Raw genomic sequence first — 20,499 nt, forward strand, 5'->3', positions numbered from 1 at the left:
GCGCTCCCACAAAGTCGGGGGACAGCGTGGCTCAGGCGTAGGCTCTAGACTCCTCCCCTCAGAACACTCATCCCCACCCTTCCCCACTACTTCCGGCCCTCACCGAACACCCTCAACGGCGCTTGCGCCGTTTTGATAGGCTTCTAGAGTACAAAAAATCTGAGCTCTGCCTCGCAGGAACCGCCCCCGCCTCCTCTTCGCCCCACCCACGCCCCACCGGCCCCTCCCGAAATCTCGCGAGGGTAGGTGCGCGTCCGTGTTTTGCGGGCAACTGGCTCTCCCAGCAGCTGTAATTGCCGCTGCGGGAGATATTGGAGCTGCTGTCGTCCGCGCGCCCGCCCTCCCCCACTGAGGAGAGCCACCGCCTCTTTCGCTCTCTTCACACACCTATCGCCGGGAGCGGCGGCAGCAACAGTCCACCGCCGCCTCCTCAGACGGCCGCTCTGCCGGTTATTTGCCTCAGTCCGGCACTTGCCGGCGGCCCCCTGTCCAGCTCCTCTCTTCAGATCGTCTGCTCCCTCCTCATCCTCCCCGGGACCCACCTCCCCACGGTTCGCCGGTGTGGAGGACGACGAGGAGGAGACGAGAGTCACCCTCCCTCCAGGCGGCGCCGGCCCCCTCACCCGCGGGTGTGTCCTATAAATGGCGTCGGAAAGCGACACGGAGGAATTCTTTGATGCCCCTGAAGATGTGCACCTTGAGGGCGGCGACCCTACCGGGTAAGTAACCGGAGCCCTGGCCCAGAAGCCAGGCGTCCCCGTCTCCTGACTTCCCCTGTGCCTTCCCCCCTACCCCCTTTCCAGGTCCCGTCGCCGCAGCCCCTCCGTCTCCCTCGGCTACTTCAGAGTGAGTTCCGGGGAGGGCAATCGCCCACCTCGGGCAAGCCCCCCTCTTGGCCCTGGTAAACGGCCCCCGGGCTTCTCTCGGAGCCGCTTTCTCTTGTCCAGCTTTCTGCGAGGTGGGACAGTTTACGAGCTTGAGAACCAGAGATGTGTATTTGAGGGTTTCAGAGCTTACCTTGAAACATCCGTTTTGGCCTTGGGGGCCATAGATTAAAGGAGCGGTAACAGGAATTGCAGTGACGGGTTTTTTTTCTTCTTTTGCCGCTAACTTACCTATCCGATTCAGAGGTGTCTCTACTTCTCCCTATTTGCTGTCCTCTTTTGGTTGCACAAAAAGAAAAGGAGCGGAGCGAGGGGAGGGGGAAGACTGGGTGTTTACTTAGGAAAGTCCTCTAGCTGATGTACTCTAGATCTACGGTGTTTTATTAAAATAGCACCTTGCCATGAGGCAGAGGAAATCGAAGACGAGGTCCTTTACAATTAGCGAGACTGCGGTCTTAAAAAGAGTTGCCGTACAGAAATGTGTACAACCGACTACAGCGATACAAACAAGTGCTGAGTAATCTGTGGTTGGAAGGAGAGCCACAGCTTTGTGCTCTTTATCTAATTCTGCAAAATGTTTTAGTGGTGATTAATAGGGAGATTCTGAGTAGGAACTACAGTAGTTGGAATGCTTCGCTTGCCTGGGACTTCTACTGACCCACTCCCGACTCTTCCGAGTTGGAATAATGTTTAAAGCGAGTTCACCGAACTCGTCTACTGGTCTTGTGTGGCACTAGAGGCAGTGAAATACATTTTCGTGCTATAGGAACTTGAAAATGGGTAAAATTTGTCATGTTACTGTAAAAGTCACTAATATGGTTCCAAAAGTCAGCTGCCTTCAATTTGCAAGCTTACCCGTGGAAGAAATACCTTAATGCAAATTAATATTATCTGTACATTCTAGAAGTCGTTCTAAAACTGAATGGGTATTATATATAATATGTACCCCAAAAGTTACAGCGACAAAAGCAGAGAAAATGTATGTTGGTGGGTCGTTAATGAGTGTGTTTCCACCAACCTTCAAATCACTAGTATAGGATTTGAAGGTTGGCAATGGCCAATCTTGAGATGGCATTGAATCTCCTTTAACTTCACAAATTCACAGCTAGATGGTAGAGGATAGAAAATTCACTTGGATTTCCAAGTATATAGGAGTCCTGTGAAATTAAATTTTGTCTTCCTGGTATTCCCCTTAAAGTAATCATATGATTTAATAAATTTAGAGCTGTATGAGTATTGTTTCTTTTCAATGAATGTAACATTTAATTTTGACGAGCAGCTACATCAGGACCTGTGTAAACTGCCTAGTAGTCCAGTACCTGGCAGAAAGAACTCCAGTGTTCATTCCCTTCTCCTTCCTTCCTTGTAATTAGCAAATTTAACTTCACAGGGTGCTTACTTTGGGAGGAAGTATGCACAACTTGGAGTTATTTAACTTATCTAAACTGAATGAGTCATTTTGATAGAATTGCTAGTCACTTCTTCCCTCCTGGGATAATAAACTTCTCAAGCACTTTGATCCTTTGATATGCTAGGTAAAAAGTAAAAACATCTCTTAGGACCCAGCCTTCTGATTTTAATTCTAACCTGCCCAAATATTGAGGATGTTGAGCTCTATGGGTAAAACTACTGTCAGTCTATGAATTTCAAGGCTCCATCCTGCATTATTGAGGGGATTTCGAAGGAAATTAAGCTCTACCTGTGTAAATTTAATCAGGACAATTTAATCTGAAAAGAACTAGCAGTACTGAGAGGACTGCACAAGGTTGGCATTATTAACATTCCCTCTGTCCTTTGTGACAGTTTTTGTTATTTGCATAAGGTACTGTGAGGAAACTTGGCTGGGTAACTAACAACCTAGAAATGAGCGAGAAATCTTGATTTGTGAAAACTTATGGTATCATCAAATATCAGTTATTAGAAGTATCTTCTCTCCCTTGAGATACACTCGGAGATTTACACCGTATGCACTCTAAGAGGTTAACCGACCCGGTTTGGGCACTTTAAGAAATGTTCCTTGCATTGCATGTTCTAGACTACACAGAACATTTCACCAGATTGTAGTAAACTGAGTAGGTTGTTGAGAGTTATCTCATGTTTTGTTAATTAGCAGAATCCAGATAAACAATCCATTTCCTAAAACTGATTTCTTTCTTCTTTTCCCCTTCCAATGGTGTCTTCAGCTTTGTTATTCTACTCTTTGAAATCAAAGTTAATAAAGTTAAAAATCAGTCCAGTTTTTTGTAGGATGACTTGATTTGAATGCAGCTACTTTTCCACAGTGAGAGATCAACTCCACTTGTCCAGCTTTGCAATGTACATCACAGTTACAATGCTTTATTTTGGTTGATATTTTAGGTCAGATTTCCTTATTCTTTTCTCCATTTTAATGAGGAACCTTAGGCTCAAAGAGGTTAATAAATTGGCCTAGGGGACACAGCTTGTAAGTGACAGCTGGGATTTGAAACCAGTTCTTTGGACTCCTACTCCAGTATTTTTTTCTAGTACATCATAGCTGCCCCATACTGGGTGTGTGTGTGGGGGTGTGTGAGTGTGTGTGGGTGGGTGTGGTGTGTGGTGGGTGTGTGTGGGTGTGTGTGGGTGTGTGTGGGGTGTGTGTGTGTGTGTGTGTGTGTGTGTATTCAAGGTAATTTCCTCCAAGAGATACTTGAGTCAAATGCTTTAGGACCAACTTGCTAAGTTGAACTGGTGCATATATTTAAAACTAGTAGCCCAAACTTCAGTTCTCTTGACTAGAAATTCCCACTTTCTCTTTCAAGAATGTGTATTTTGTTTTGTCAGATAGGGCTGTTATAAGATCATAGCATGTTACAGCTGGAAGGGACATCTGGTTTAACTCCTTCATGTAAACTGTGCAAGCCAAAGCCCTGAGAAAGGAAAGTGACTTGTCCAAGGTGCCACAGCAAACTAATGGCAAAGTTAGGACTTGAATCCAGATCAGTTTCACTGTCTAGAATTATCTTCTGCTATCATGCTATCTTTTGATAAAGCAGGAAAGGGAGGAGAAAGTTTGATATAGTACAAAAAAGCCCTGGACTATGAGTCATTTCATTTCCTCATCTTTAATTTGAGGAGAGTTTAACAGACTTGATGGTATTTGGTACATGATTTAAGACCTGTAGATTTGAAATTCGATATTTACTGGGTAAATTATATGTGAAATGAATGTTTGTGCTATTTTGTGTGGATTATGCATACACATACTAAAGGCTTGCACTGAGAACATGTTGTAAAAACAAACGTGATGTTTTGAGCATTCTTTATTTTTTTATTGGAAGAAATGGTAAAATTTTTAGAGTAGGAAGGGACAGAAGATCATTTGGCCCAGCTCTTCCATTTAACTGAAAGAGAAACTATGCTCAGAGAGGGGAAGTGACACATTGCTGATTAGTGGCAAACTCAGAACTAGAACTCAAGTCTCCTGATTGCTCATTTATACCATGATGCCTTGTCTGTAGAAGGAAGGAAAGTTTGGCAGTTATTCCTGCTGTAGGTTTCTGGCACATACTCTGTTAGCGGGACTCCTGAGATAGTCAACTACATCTAATATGATTCTGTTTCTTTCATGTCTTGCTGTCAGAGGACATGGAATATTCTAGGATCCTCACTTTTGCGCACTAATTTTCTCCAAGTCTGGATGAAAAAACAGTGACAGAACAGAACAGCTAATATAAGAACAGGGATGTGGGGAGGGAGGAGGGAGGGGGGTTCAGGATTGGGAACACGTGTACACCCGTGGCGGATTCATGTTGATGTATGGCAAAACCAATACAGTATTGTAAAGTAAAATAAAGTAAAAAAAAAAAGAACAGGGATGGTTATTTGTTTTGTTAGTTTATTGTCAATTGTGGTCTATTATTTTAGACTGGAGTAATAACCCAAATCTTGATTTTTAAGTCATAAGAACTGAGATCAAACTGTCCCAAAGAGTTGTTTGGTCTAAAAAAGTTGCCTAACTGCCTTTGTTGAAAACTCAGTTTTTCACTTGGACATCAGAAACATTTCTCTCTGAATTGAAAATTGATGCATTTCAATTAAAAATTATTTGCGTGATATGGGTTATTTAACAGCCCTATTAAAAATAAGCTGTTATTTAACAACCTTATTAAAAATGGCTATTCATGGGTTGGCCTGGAAGCATAGATGAATTATATTTGATTGCTATTGGCTTTGTGGATTGATAGAAATATATTTACATATGCTTTTTTAATCACACCATGTAGCATCATGTAGAGGTGGGAGGGGACCTTTTGCATATTAATTAGTAATATGCTCTAAATTTAGTGGCCTCCAACTGTCAGTTTGGTAACTCATGGAAGTAGGACAGTCTGAAGCAGTACTGCAGTTTGGGGACTCAATTTGAATCTGTACAAACTCTTAAAACTGAAAACTTTATTCTGTTCTTGGGGTAACCTACTTCAAAAAATAGGGTAGATAAAATTTGATCTTTAAAAATGTTAAAAACCTAGATAGTTGTAGGATGTTGACGGTTCAATGATGGTCCTACAGAACAAAAAGTAACTTCTCATTGTTGTTGTTTGAGACCTGTATAGCCTTCACAGTACATGACAGTCCTTGTGTTCTTTTCAGTTCATTGTTTCGATTTTGACAAAGTCAGGTGAATTTGCCAGGCAAGCACCTTGAAGAGGCTGTTTGTTTCCTCCTCAAACTCTGCCTGCAATTCTGGTGATTACTTCCTGGGATACATAGGTGGAGGCCAGGGTGGTGGTGATGGTGATGGAGTAGGTGGTGAAGGCAGCCCCCGAAGCCGAGAGACAGGTTCTCAGACTGCTTACTGGGACATGGATAACTGAGATCAGATGAATCACAGTATTTAGTATTGTTTTAGATACACACCTATACAGTGAATTAAACAACTCTTTCTGTGAGAGATTAATAGTCTATAAGAATTTAAAGTAATAAAAATCGTAGGTACTTTATGATGCCCTACTGATATTTAACTTGAATTGCTAATTAACCTACATTTTTGTTTTCTACCCACAGCAAAGCTAATTTCTACAAACTTTCACAAGGTTTGTTCCACCCTTGCTGTCAGATATTATTCTGCTAACAAGCTAAACCTTTAATTGGGTGCTTTTCTTACTCTTCAGAGTGGAATCTTATCTGTTCTCTTATTTCAGACTGAGCAGCCTTTGTATTAGTCTGTCATCTCATGATCCAAAATTGTGGGAAAACTGCATAAGACATAATGTGGGCCTCGTACCTGATGGCAACCCCAATGTTTTTCCCCAGTCCTATACAAATTTATCGTGGTTACTGTAGCAACCAGCCTATCAGTTATTTTTCTAGCTCTTTTGCCTGCTCAGATACTAGGATTACCATATAATCAGGTTCTGCTAAAGCCCTCCAGATCTTAGCATTTTATTACCAGCTGCAGCTGTCTGACAGTTTCAGCTTGGCATTCCATTAGGGTCAATTGGTTTTAAGTTCACAAAACCTTTTTGTCCCCAAAAATTTTAAACATATAGAATTTAACAGGAACATGTTTAGGCAATATTTCTCTCATGCTAATTTTATCAGTTCCATTGTTAGTCATTCTCTTGAAGACTGAATGCATTACATCACTGGCATTCAATGGCCATCCATTTGTCATATCAGCTAGAATAAATTTCAAGATCGAGTTACCATTTAACAAATATATACAAATAGGATTTTAGACTTTATGTCATCACCAGCTAGCTGAAGTGACTTAAAAGTACCTTGATCCATCAACTCACAAATAAATAATCTGGCTTCTACCAAAAATTATTTCTGTAGCTAGCAGAAAGGATGTTTGGACTTTTCATTCTAATTTTGGAAAACAGTTTAGCTGTTTAATAGGAAAGTTTATCTTTCTTTTGCAGCCTTTGATAAATGGGAAAAGAAACGTAAAGATTGAATAGTTGTACAGATCTTTATTATGTTCTATTTTTTAAAATCTCGTAAAAACCTCACAATTCAAATAACTAAAATAGTTAAGTTACAAACATGTTTGTCTTGCTAAAAATAAGAATGTTGAAGAAATATTTAGAATATATAGACTGATAGTTCATATAGTAGTTTATATAATGTTTGTGTTAATGTTTCTTTTTGGTGCTCATGCTTGTTAATATTATATAGTGTAATAATAAATATATGCCTGATTAATCTTTCTAAATATTCCTAATTAATCTTTCAGTTTAACTGAGGTGGTTAATCTTTTAATACTTTAGCCAATTTTGGTGTGTGTTTCAATATATAACAATAACATAAGTAATGTGTTTTTAAAAATCAGAGTAGAATTTCTCTTAAGATATGTTGTGTACTTTTCAAGAAATATTTATCTTTCTGAATTAGAATATTATGTAGTAAGCTTCTGAGTTTGTGAAATGATTAAATTAAAATTTCCTGGCTTGAATTTTTATTTTTAAATCATTTGAATGGTTTAAGAGCATTTAAAATGAAAATCATTTAATCTTAAAGCATTTTAAGATTAGTTTATCCTGTTCAAAACTGTAGTTACTAAATTCTGATGATGCCCCAAGGAGAACTTTATTTTAATTGCACAAATAGGCTACAGAGCAGAAAAGGTTTTACTTTATCCACAGGATCCTAATCCCTAAAATTTTTTAAATAAAGGGGGAAGGGAGGATAGGAATTTTTTTTAAAGGCCTAGGATGAACCATAAAAATTTTGGAAAGTACTGACAGAAAACTTTAATGTTTTCCAGTAGGCAGCCTGTACAGAGGAAGCCATACCTGTATAAAATGTACTTGACCACTACTAATTGTAATAGACTGTTCCAGTACAAACTCATTGAACTGTGAGCATTCTTATGAACCACAGGTCAAACTCTTTAGAGAACCAATAAATAGAATGTAGAGCTGTATTCAAACCATTTTCTCAGAAGCAGGCATCCTGGTTACTAAGTAGGCTCAAGAGAAGAGATAAAAGTGTTCTTTCTGGCATCACTCTTGAACTGGAAAGACTAGCCATGGATGAACTTAATATCCATAGTCCTCATTTAAATTTGTTTCTGAACATCTTTATTAAATTGGGAGACAGAGGAAATTATTTTTCTAGTTATTCAGTTCAGTTCAGTCGCTCAGTCGTGTCTGACTCTTTGCCTCCTTGTCCATCACCAACTCCCAGAGTTCAACCAAACTCATGTCCATTGAGTCGGTGATGCCATCCAGCCATCTCGTCCTCTGTCGTCCCCTTCTCGTCCTGCCCCCAATCCCTCCCAGCATCAGGGTCTTTTCCAATGAGTCAACTCTTTGCATGAGGTGGCCAAAGTATTGGAGTTTCAGCTTTAGCATCAGTCCTTCCAAAGAACACCCAGGACTGAGCTCCTTTAGAACAGCATTCTTTGAAGTTGCTGGTTGGACCTCCTTGCAGTCCATGGGACTCTCAAGACTCTTCTCCAACACCACAGTTCAAAAGCATCAATTCTTTGGTGCTCAGCCTTCTTCACAGTCCAACTCTCACATCCATACATGACTACTGGAAAAACCATAGCCTTGGCTAGATGGACCTTTGTTGGCAAAGTAATGTCTCTGCTTTTGAATATGCTATCTAGGTTGGTCATAACTTTCCTTCCAAGGAGTAAGTGTCTTTTAATTTCATGGCTGCAGTCACCATCTGCAGGGATTTTGGAGCCCCCAAAAATAAAGTCTGACACTGTTTCCACTGTTTCCCCATCTATTTCCCATGAAGTGATGGGACCAGATGCCATGATCTTCGTTTTCTGAATGTTGAGTTTTAAGCCAACTTTTTCACTCTCCTCTTTCACTTTCATCAAGAGGCTCTTTAGTTCTTCTTCACTTTCTGCCATAAGGGTGGTGTCATCTGCATATCTGAGGTTATTGATATTTCTCCCGGCAATCTTGATTCCAGCTTGTGCTTCTTCCAGCCCAGCGTTTCTCATGATGTACTCTGCGTAGAAGTTAAATAAGCAGGGTGACAATATACAGCCTTGACGTACTCCTTTTCCTATTTGGAACCAGTCTGTTGTTAGGGTTCTAGTTATTAGCAGTACTATTAACAATTTGTGTGTTTTTTTTTTTAAATCACTCTTTTAAAATATGCTTATCTACCCAAATGACAGGTGGTTTCAACATTTCTTCTCAGCCCCAGTTCCACCCCATTCACCCCCAGCTTTCTCTTTCCTAGCTTACCTCAAGGTCATTAGTACAGAGATTCCCTGGTGTAATAGTTTATTCTTCCTTAACAAGTGAGAAGAAACTGGTGGATGATATATAATGAATGGGTGGGTCTTTGGGGATGAATAAGGGAAAGATTGGTTAAATTGGATATAGCAGATGCATTGGTAAGTGGGATTGGTTAGTGTCACAGGTAGAGTGGAGCACTGGATTAGTGGAAGATAGGTGAGCAGAAGGAATAGGTAGCTTGATAAAACTAGTACCTTTGTGAGTGAAAGTGAGTGGGTTTGTCAGTATTATGCAATTTTATCTTTATTGGATTGGCTTTAGAGATTAAAGCTAGGTACAGAGATCAGTCTTTTTTCCTTTAAGTGAACTTTGCTATACCTATTTTATCCCAGGTCAAAGCTCCCGTTTGTTAACTTTTAACCTTTGCCATATTTTCCTGGGTGGAGAGATGTCTGCAGTTGATGTGTTGTTGTTGTTCAGTCGCTCATTCGTGTCTGACTCTTTGTGACCCCATGGACTGCAGAACGCCAGGCTTCTCTGTCCTTCACCATCTCCCAGAGCTTGCTCAAACTCACGTCCATCACCATCTCATCCTTTGTCGTCCCCTTCTCTTCCTGCCCTCATTCTTTCCCAGCATCAGGGTCTTTTCCAATGAGGCAGCTCTTTGTATCCGGTGGCCAAAGTATTGGAGCTTCAGCATCAGTCCTTCCAATGAGTATTCAGGACTGATTTCCTTTAGGATTGACTTGTTTGATCCTTGCAGTCCAAGGGACTCTCAAGAGTCTTCTCCAATACCACAGTTCAAAAGCATCACCTATCCTTGGTGGTAATAGGGATGCTCTGTGGTTTTCCACTTCCTTTCACAATTTCTTCTAGCAGTACTTTTGAACTTCCTGGTTTCTCTCAAATCTTCACTCCCACTTCCCATTCCTGTACATACTGGTTCCTATAAGAGTGAAGGGAAGAAATGGAGGGGACTGAGGCAAAGACGGTGGCTTAGATTTATAGGACCTTTGTAACTTGGGTACATTCTGTATTCAGTAAATATTGTGTTAACAGTGAAGCCTTGGGAAGTGTTGCCAGTTATCCTGCAATCATATCGATTTCTTGTTACCAACCTCCCCCCCACCCAGGATTGAATGTATTCCCAATAAGAAAGAAGTATTATAGTCCTGCATGTTGTTAAACATGCAAGAATGGTAATGCCATACTGTCAATTAATGTTGGACATTAATTTTCAAAGTATTTTATTTACATTATCTCTTCTGACTATCCTGCAGTTCTGTAAGATAGGACAATTTTTGTGAGACAGGACAGTTATGCTAATTTTGCAAATAAACAGCTCAGGGTCAACAGGGATCAGCTAGCAAAAGTGGAATTTCACTAGTTTGTGATACTTAAATTATGATTTTAAATGAAGATGTAAAACATTAGGTCCCTCCCACTTCACTTTTCTAAGCTATAAACATTTTTCGATGATATGTTTTAAACAGGAGTTATTAAAATGATGAGGCTGACTCTCCTGCCAGTTGGGTATGTATAATTCACTCTTGAAAACAACAAAAAGCAATATTTTAAATGCTTTTCTTTTTATACTTTAAAGAAATTGATTATGCTATGGTAGCTAGGTCAGAAAATGACCTTGCTCCTGAAAAAGCTGGAATCCCAGACACTGCTACTACATTTCAAAGGGTATGTTCTTTGTTTTTCTATGTTCTATGTTCTAAGGGAAAACTCAAGATGTGAGACACTGCTGATTTGGGCTTCTGTGCTTCATCAAAAAGTCTTGATCCAAGATTTTTCTTTTCTGTAATTGTTTTTTTGTAGGTTGTTGTTAGTTGTTTAGACCACATTTTTTTTTCCTTTTTTTTTTTTTTGCAGTATAACTCTGGTTCATATTTTTAGCTACAAGTCACTAATTGGAAACGCAATGTTTCTCCGCACCCCCCCTTCCTCTTCAGAGGTGTTTTCTAGCAGTCACAATGAATGCATGTGGTGGTTTTTAATATTTTCCAGCTGGTCAAACATTTTGGCTATGAAATTAATGGGAAAAATGCATTCCAGTAGCTAATTAGAAAAATTATATTCTCAATAATAACTATTTAAGGTGGAATAAGGATGAATAATATTTTTAATAATAAACTTGCCCTACAGATTGTTTTATATAGGTAAGCATTCTAGGTAATTTGAGATTTTTCTAGAATATTTTATCAGGTTTTAAATACACCTTCATTAAAGAATGCAGAAGTAGAAATTCAGATAAATCGTAAAAGTGGAATTTATAAACTAAAATGCTTAATTACTGAAATATGTCGTTTTCTATTATTCATAATATTGAGGGAGAATATGAATAATTAAATGTTACCAGTTACACCAAACTCTCAGTTCAGTCGTTAGTTTACAACTTCCTTTCTCATCAAATCTTTTATCAGAAATAACAGTAATGTTTTGTGTGTGATTTAGTTTGATTTTTTTTGTTGTTGTTGTTCCTCTGCCAATCTTTGGTGATAAGTAGTGAACTCAGAAGGAGAAAAGAATCTCAAAGTCTGAATAATCAGTTCATTGACAATATAATTGATTTGGTTACATTTTTTAAAAAGGGGAGTTGTGACAGTTTCTTTAGTGCTCTTAATTTTTATGTGGGGTGACCTTAGAAGTTACTGGCATTTACTTTTTAATATTAGTACACCAGTGAATGTTTTAGATAACTTAAAAACCATATTAGCACATTAACTTGATAAAGCTTCTGTAAAGTGGCCTGTAGCCAAAAATCTTGTTTACTTTCTAAGAAGTAAGTTACAAAGTGATTTAGCATGATTGCATTAGTATTGACTTTTCCAGACAGTTGTAAATTTAGCCATCTGTTTCTGCTGCAATTTTCTAGAAATTATTTTAAATCATTAATAGATGTGGCTTTTATCTAACCCAGTTTGACAGTTTGGAACGTTGATATAGCTGCCCTACCCTGGAGTTACTGTTTGAATGTGAGTATTTATTGAATGGTTGAAATGTGTAGGGTAGAATGTTTTTAGTTTAGAATTCTTGAGCAGGTATAGAGAAGTGATTATTCTGTTATTTTATCAATAAATAGATTATCAAGCTGTTCTTTCAGAAATATGACATAAAACTACATGAATTACATAAATCAGTTTTGAAAAATCTGTTTGTCATTTTAGACAATATTTAGTTGCTTAAGGTCCACGTCAGGTTTGTAATTACTTTTTATATGACTAGAATTTTATTTCATTATAAAGTTTCCTTTGATTTCATTATAGATCACTTACAAATGTTGCCACAAAACCCACTTTCAGAAAACATAGAAACATTGTGCCAAACTTTCTCACCATCTATTTCTGTTAATACCAGTGATAAAATAGTCATTAGGTATTTTAGACATATTCTGCCTCTTGACTTTCATACTACTTTAAAATGGCACTTCAAAGAATATTAAAAGTATTAATTCACATCTTGAGGATTTGGTTAATTCCCTATTGATAACTATCATAAGTATATTCTCCATTTTTTATTAATCTTGTTAATAAGCCAGTATTACCATGTATCAAGGGAAACCTCCTTCTATGGGGACTTTTATGCTTAGCATATAATCTAGTAAAACTTGCCATAAGAATGTAACTAATTAATAAATACATTTATTAATGATGTATATGCATTAGTGTATACATTTTCATTCCAGTGAACAAATTTTTAAAAACTATGCACTTAGAGCAAGATTTTAAAAAAGTAAAACCCAGTATATTATTCTGTAAATTTGAACTGTTCTTGTTCAACTTGAGGTTTTGTTTTGTTTTGTTTTTGATTTTTATTTTTGCTTAGTTTTTGTTTTTCTCTTGCCTGGCCTAAGTGGGAAGAAATCCTCATGTCAGTGTTTTGTGAGCACCAGAACCTTTCTGATTACTAGTTTAGACTGAGCACTTTTGTGTTGGTCTTAGTTTGCTATCAGATCTTCATATTTCAGCTTGCTGGGCTTTGGAAATCAAAACCCTTTAATTACTTACTTATTTTAATGGCTAGCTAGGGCCTTATCTATGCTTATCTCCTTTTCACCTCAAGGACCTTAGAATCCCAAACCTTTGTACAGGTGAGCTGTTCTTTGCTCTGCTTGATTCAGTTCATTGATGTACTGCTTAAGCTCATCCTACTTTTATATTTTCCCAATGGCAAAGGCAAAAAAAGGTGGATAAAAACAAAATCAAGCTATGAGGCAATTCTCCACTAAGCCCTTGGTAGTCACCTTCTTATAAGAAAAATGTTTGCCAAGCCACCAGCTTTATTCTCACTGACTCACTCTATACTCCTTCCTTCCGTGTCATTACTCTTTTTAACCTCCTTAAGAGTCTGTCAGGAATTTTGCAACTTGACAAGAGGCTTCTTCAGAGCCAACTACTTTTTTTCCTCAGAACCTAAAATAAAAAATGAGTCCTTTTACTGACAGAAAAAGAAAAGAAGACCTTGTTAGACCATTTTTCTTTGTTGCCCAATTTCATCCAGAAGTCTAGAAATAGGGATGTTAAATGTGAGATCATTCTTACATTTTGTGTAGTGGGTCTTTGAGTTCCTAGTTATTTAGTTGACTGTGAAGCAGGTGTCAGGTTCAGTCTGCACATTCCTTCCTCCCTATTCTCAGAAGGCTTAAAGGTTTTGTTTTGTTTTGTTTTGTTTTGTTTTTTTCAGATAACTCTCAGGTAAGAGATAAGAGAAACACCAAACCCCAAAGGCAGAAGGATCTGTCTGTAGCTAAAGGTGAAAAACTAGAGGTAGAATGGCTTATGGGATCTGCCTCTTTGAAATTATAAAAATTCAATGTTCTCTTTTAAAGTGGACCTTTAAGCACAAATTATCCTAAAGCCTTAGTGCATGAGTGATGAATATTTGAGTTTAAAAGTTGGAAAAGGTGATCCAGTGATTGCCTAGAGAGAAACCACTTGCTGAAGCTGTGAAAAACAAGTTAGACTCCTGCAGTAGTCAGCCATGTCTATACTTGATTTCAAAATGCAGATTTTGCAGTAAGACAGGGAAGGGAATGCAACTGGCTTCTATTTGAGGAATATAATCTATATGTGCTCTTAATGCACACTTGTATTGATATACCATTCAAATATAGGAGCTATTCGTGCTTCAGGTTGTGGGAAGATGTTGAGACAGAATTGAAAAGCAGGTTCTACCTCATATCATAGAAGGTTCATTAGTTTTCTTGATTGAAAAATATTGAAAATATCTGAAATATTTCTTATATCTCCTTTATAAAGTGAAAATGAAGTCGCTCAGTCGTGTCTGACTCTTTGTGACCCCATGGACTGTAGCCTATCAGGCTCCTCCTTCCATGGGATTTTCTAGGCAACAGTGCTGGAGTGGATTGCCATTTCCTTCTCCAGGGGATCTTCCTGATCCAGGAATCGAACCCGGGTCTCCTGCGTTGCAGGCAGACGCTTTACCGTCTGAGCCACCAGGGAAGCCCCTATGACATTGTAAATACAGTAACCTAATCCCTTTTTAATGACAACATAATTTTAATGGATATTTATCCAGAAAGTTGACTGCTGATCTTTATTTGACCTATATAGCTTAAGTTCATTTTTAACATGAGGACAGTTTCAAATGATACATCTTTATAAATAATGATTATAAGTCAATTTACATATCAAGGGATTTATCAGTTTGTTACAGTAGCCATCTTGTTTTTTTTGAGAGATTCAATCTAAGTCAAAATAATGAAGCTGTTAATAATACACCTTCCTGTTCTTCATAGAGTGTTTTTGAAAAATGTATATAATAGTGTATATACAATATTTGCATTTGGGCAGGTCTACTGAATGCATTGTCTGGAAAAGCTTTGACTAAATTCACAGATGTTCTATTTTTTCCCCAGTCAGTAAATGCTATTTAATACTTAGATTAATATTTATACAAGGACATTGGCCATACAAATCCTCCTACTTTGTTCCTTTATCACACACGAACAGATCATAGAATTAATTGTCCACCTAATTAATTTAGGGATAGGGTAGAGTTGCCAGATAAAATATAGGCCTCCCAATTAAACCCCAACTTCAGATAAACATACTTAAACTGGAATTTAATTGAGCTGCCTATATTTATCGTTGCTAAATGTGGCAACCCTAGGTGAAGGAGAAGCAGAAGGAGACTAGTAGGTATGGGCATGGTTGTGAGACTTAAATACAACTGAGTATGTAGTGACAGGGGTCGCCTTTATTTACTCTGACATGAATACCGAGATTTTTGCAATGTTAATTTTAAGAGTCCAGCTCTTTTTTTCTTTGCAAGTGCGTTCCCGAAAACAGACCTCAGAAATAACAAAACTTAATATATTGTTCAGAGATACATGGCATTTTAAAAATAAGTAAGGGAACAGTAAGTCAGATCTGGGCTAGTGGTTCCCTCTAAGACAAAGGCATCAGAATACGGCGCTCAGTAGCTGCTCTGATCCTGATGCTGTTCTCATTCTCAGGTAACCTAGTGAGTCACAGTTTAGTTTGTTTATTGTGCTTCATAATTACATGTACATGCTACATTATACTCTTATACATATCAAATATAGAATAACAGTTTAAAAGTTAAATTAAGACAGACTTCAGTAAGAAAATTAGCCTATATGCAAAGTTTCACTGCTTATACTTTCCAAAATAAAACCAAAGTCAAAAAAGTCAAGAGGAAGTCATTTCTGTCTTATCTTCTCTGGACTAGCCATCCTTAGGAGAAGGAAATGGTAACCCACTCCAGTGTTCTTGCTTGTAGAATCCCAGGGACGGGGGAGCCTGGTGGGCTGCCGTCTGTGGGGTTGCACAGAGTCGGACATGACTCAAGTGACTTAGCAGCAGCAGCAGCAGCAGTATTTTGTATCATCCTACTCAGTTTCTGAAACATTCACCAAATTGGTTTCTCTTTTGGATATGTTCCATTTTATGTTTCTTTTAAAATATGGTATCCCAATGACACATGATATTCTAAAGTGTGTTGTTATTAGTGGGAAGTAGAGTAGAATTTACCCCCTGCCTTGTTCAGGACATAATAGTTTTCTTATGCCTGCCACTGCAGGAGACATAAAAGACACAGGTTCAGTCCCTGGGTCAGGAAGATCCCCTGGAGAAGGAAATGGCAACCCACTCCAGTATTCTTGCCTGGAAAATCCCATGGACAGAGGAACCTGGAGGGCTACAGTCCATGGGGTCGCAAAGAGTCAGACACAACTGAAGTGACTTAGAATGCATGCAGTTCAGCCTAAGATCACACTAGCTCTTTCAGCAGTCATATGCTGAAGTCATAGCAGTCTTTTATGACTCTTTCAGCAGTCATATCACAGCCTTTACTCTGTCTGAGCAACCAACAAAAGTACCTGAGTGTTTTCATGTGATTTGTTAAGTCACATCTCCCCAGTCATGCATTTTGCATTTATCCCTACTACATTACATTCTGTTAAGAACATTTTTGGATACTGTCAGCTAGTATATTCCCTAAGCCCTCCAACTTTGTGCCATCTGTAAATTTGGTAGATATGCCATCAGTTTCTTCGTTTAAGACATTAAGAACATCAAATGAATAGAACATCAAGTAGGATAGAGCACAATAAAAATTAATATTTCCCTATGGTTTTTCATTGATCCATTAATCAGCACACCTTGAATTATGTTTAGCCAGTTACAAGCCCACCTAAGTGTATTCTAGCCTACATCCCTTTGTTGTCTAAAAGGATATCTAGAGAGAATTATAAAAGTACAAATTTTTATACAGAAATATCCAGATTTTTTTGTGTGTACAGTATGCTCTTTATGTTCTAGGCCAGTAACCCTATCAAAAAAAAAAATTAATTTTGCATGTTTGGCTTTCTGTGAATGTTTTTTCTTAAATAAGAGTATCTTTTCCCCACACCTAAGGCCCTTAAACCATTTCATCATGTGTTTAAGAATTTTGCTTGACATTGACATCAAGTGAATCTGTTTATAGTTTGTAGCACTACCTGCTTTCCAGTGTTGACCACCAAAGTTTTCCCTAATATCCTCTTCCATACTCTGATTCTTCAGAGATTTTAGAGATTGAACTCTATAAATTCTTAGCTTTTGCTAGGATATAATTTGTGTGGGATAGAAGAACTGAACTCTTATCTCTTTGAATGCTTTGGAATTCGATTTCCTCATTCTATAATTTATTTTTCCCTTTCTGGTTTGACTATCAGCAATCTTAATTGGAAAGAAAAAGAATCGATATATCTTTCACATATGTACATTCAGTCAAATCATGTCTGGTTTGATAGCCTACCCGACTTCTCTGTCCATGGGATTCTCCAGGCAAGAATAATGGAGTGGGCTGCCATTTCCTTCGCCAGGGAATCTTCTTGACCCAGGGGTCAAACCTGCGTCTCCTGCATTGGCAGGCGGATTCTTTACCATCTGAATCACCAGGGAAGCCCAGCCTAACACATTATATAATTTATCCACGTATAAGCAGACTGCAGTTTATTTTTGTTATTCTTGTTAATATAAATTAAAATAATGAAAAACTGTCTCTGATATTTTTTAAATCTTCTCACATTCTGAGCAACAGTCTTTCTGATACTGTTCTTATAGGTTTTTGTACTTTTCCTTGGATACGTGTCCATTCCATCCCTCCAATCTCTTCTGCATGTTCTCCTTTAAAGTATTCCGTATGACATATCGCCATGGAGATGCAGTCAACAAAATTCAGACAATGAGAAATTCTGCAGGGTGAACAACCTAGTGTCTTTGTTTGTTTGTTTAAGACTTATTTAAAGAGCTGTTTTAGATTCACAGCAAAACTGAGAGGAAGGTACAGAGATTTCCCACACACCTCTCCCCCAATACATGTATAGTCTCCCCGATTATCAACATGCCCTCGCCAGAGTGGTACATTGTTATGGCTGATAAACCTCCATTGGCACAGCATAATCACCTAAAATCCAAAGTTTCCCTTAGGGTTCACTTTTGGTGGTGTAGGTTCTATGGTTTTGGATAACTGCCTAATAGCATGTAGCCATCATTATAGTATCGTACACAATAGTTTCACCGCCCAAAAAAAATAATCTTTAGGATGAACAGCCTAGTTTCTCAATACATGAACTGCAAGAAATAAAAAAATGAAACCTGCTGATTGAAAGAGACATGTCAACTGATTATGGCACATGACGCTTATTTGGATATTGATTGAAATGGACCAACTGTAAAAAAAATTTGAGACTATCTGAGAAATCTGAATGTTTACTGTATATAATAAGGAATTGCTAAATTTGATAATAGTGTTATAATTATATTTTAGATACATATTGACATTTTTATGGGTAAAGATTAAATAATTTCTGAGATTTGCTTCAAAATAATCTGGCAAGGGAGTGAGGGAGGCATATTGATATTGATCACTATTGACCATGATCAACATTTTATACATGTGGGTTCATAATATTATCCCAGTTTTGTACATGCTTGAAATAGCCGTAACTAAAGGTTGGAAAAACTGCCCCAAAATATTTTTTATGGTCACATACATTGTTACTGGCAGATTCACAACTAAAACTCAGGTATCCCGATTCCAGTTCATGTTCTTTTACTAGGTAGCTAAACTTATAGCCTTTCTACTTTGAGGTTGGTGTCATGGTGCCCTTTCAGTCTTTGGGAACCCCCAAATCTTCGGTGGAAAATTTGTGGTGGCACTCCTAGATAAAAGACTTTAATAAATGGCCAGTTTCACTTGACCAGCTACCTGACCGTTTGAAAGTAGGAGGGATTTTAGACTTCTCGGGGTAAACTGACAGGCTGCATGTGTTCTTCGAGTCAGTAAAGAGACCCGGGTCCTAGACCTAATCAGACCCTCATCTTAGCATAGCTCTAGGATAGCGTGGGAAAAGGCAATGGCACCCCACTCCAGTACTCTTGCCTGGAAAATCCCATGGACAGGGGAGCCTGGTAGGCTGCAGTCCATGGGGTCTCGAAGAGTTGGACACAACTGAGCGACTTCACTTTCACTTTTCACTTTCATGCATTGGAGAAGGAAATGGCAACCCACTCCAGTGTTCTTGCCTGGAGAATCCCAGGGACGGGGAGCCTGGTGGGCTGCCGTCTGTGGGGTTGCACAGAGTTGGTCATGACTGAAGAGACTTAGCAGCAGCAGCAGGAGAGCGTGACCTTGTCTGCCTTGTTCACTACTTTCCAACCAGTGCCTAGCACTGTGCTGGTACGAGGTAAGCAGTAGGTAAATGTTGAATGAAGGTATTAATTTAACCTTCAGCCTTGTTTTCCTCACATGTGAAATGAGACAGTGGTCTAAATGAGTCTTCCTTCAAACACTGAAAAAATAAATATTCTTACCTTCTTACTGATTAAAAAAAATCCTTTTAGGACTTTGAAAAGAATTACTGTAAATTTCTTTTTAACACTAGGTAATATCTATAGGTATTATGCTCACTTTTAACACCTGGGACAGAAAAATCACAGTTATGTTGTATCAAAATCCCTTAAAAGTAGCCTCTGCATTTTCTGTTGGATTGATTTTATTTCTATTAAGTGAATGAATACGATCCCGGGTCTCCTGCATTGCAGGCGGATTCTTTACCAGCTGAGCTATGAGGGAAGCCCACTGTTCTCAACATTAGTAAATTAGAGAGTCAGGTTTATTAGCAAGTTGCAAAATCAGGCTCAGGCTTCCCAGGTGGCTCAGCGGTAAGGAATCCACCTGCCAATACAGGAGACACGGGTTCAATCCCTGAGTCGGGAAAATCCTCCTGAGAAGGAAATGGCAACCCACTCCAGTATCCTTGCCTGGGAAATCCCATGAACAGAGGAACCTGGGGGCTACAGTCCATTGGGTTGCAAAGATTAGGACACAACTTAGCGACTCAAAAACAACAACAAAATCAAGCTAAGAGAGTTATAAATAAAATATTGCATTGCTTGCATATTTTGAATTGAATGCAGTATTGAAAGGATTTGACATTTTGCTTTCTATGGAAACTTAGTGAACAGCTTTTAGATAAGTTGTAATTATTGTCGTCAGATCCAAATCCCAGTGATTAGCACCTACCTTTGGAAGTAATGACCTTATTATTCTAATAAAATTTTACCTAAAGTGTCTGAGAGTTATCACTAGATCAGGTCAGAGTTAATAAAAGAAAAAATAATTCCTTTACTCCTCTGCAAAATGACCAGAGCAATGTTTTGATGCCATGTAACATTTTAAAAATAATGTTGTGTAGATACTAAACTGCATTGGTGGTGGTGGTTCAATTGCTGTCATTTCCAACTCTGCAACCCTGTGGACTGCAGTACGCCAGGCTCCTCTGTCCTCCACTATCTCTTGGAGTTTGCTCAGATTCATGTCCACTGATTTGTGGTGCTGTCTAACCGTCTCATCCTCTGCTATCCCCTCCTCCTTTTGCCTTCAATCCTTCCCAGCATCAGGGT

General features: G+C 38.5%; 1 protein-coding gene across 1 annotated transcript in view; it reads left to right on the plus strand.

Moving 5' to 3' along the window:
* Positions 1–642: 642 nt before the first annotated feature.
* Positions 643–20,499, plus strand: part of WDR44 (WD repeat domain 44) — an 88,093-nt gene continuing 68,236 nt past the window's right edge. The window contains exon 1 of the mRNA XM_052663398.1: positions 643–719. Within this exon, the coding sequence (XP_052519358.1) occupies positions 643–719 (77 nt within the window). The remainder of the gene's footprint in view (positions 720–20,499) is intronic.

The sequence above is a fragment of the Budorcas taxicolor genome, chromosome X (genome assembly GCF_023091745.1).
Source record: "Budorcas taxicolor isolate Tak-1 chromosome X, Takin1.1, whole genome shotgun sequence".
NCBI classification, from domain to species: domain Eukaryota; kingdom Metazoa; phylum Chordata; class Mammalia; order Artiodactyla; family Bovidae; genus Budorcas; species Budorcas taxicolor.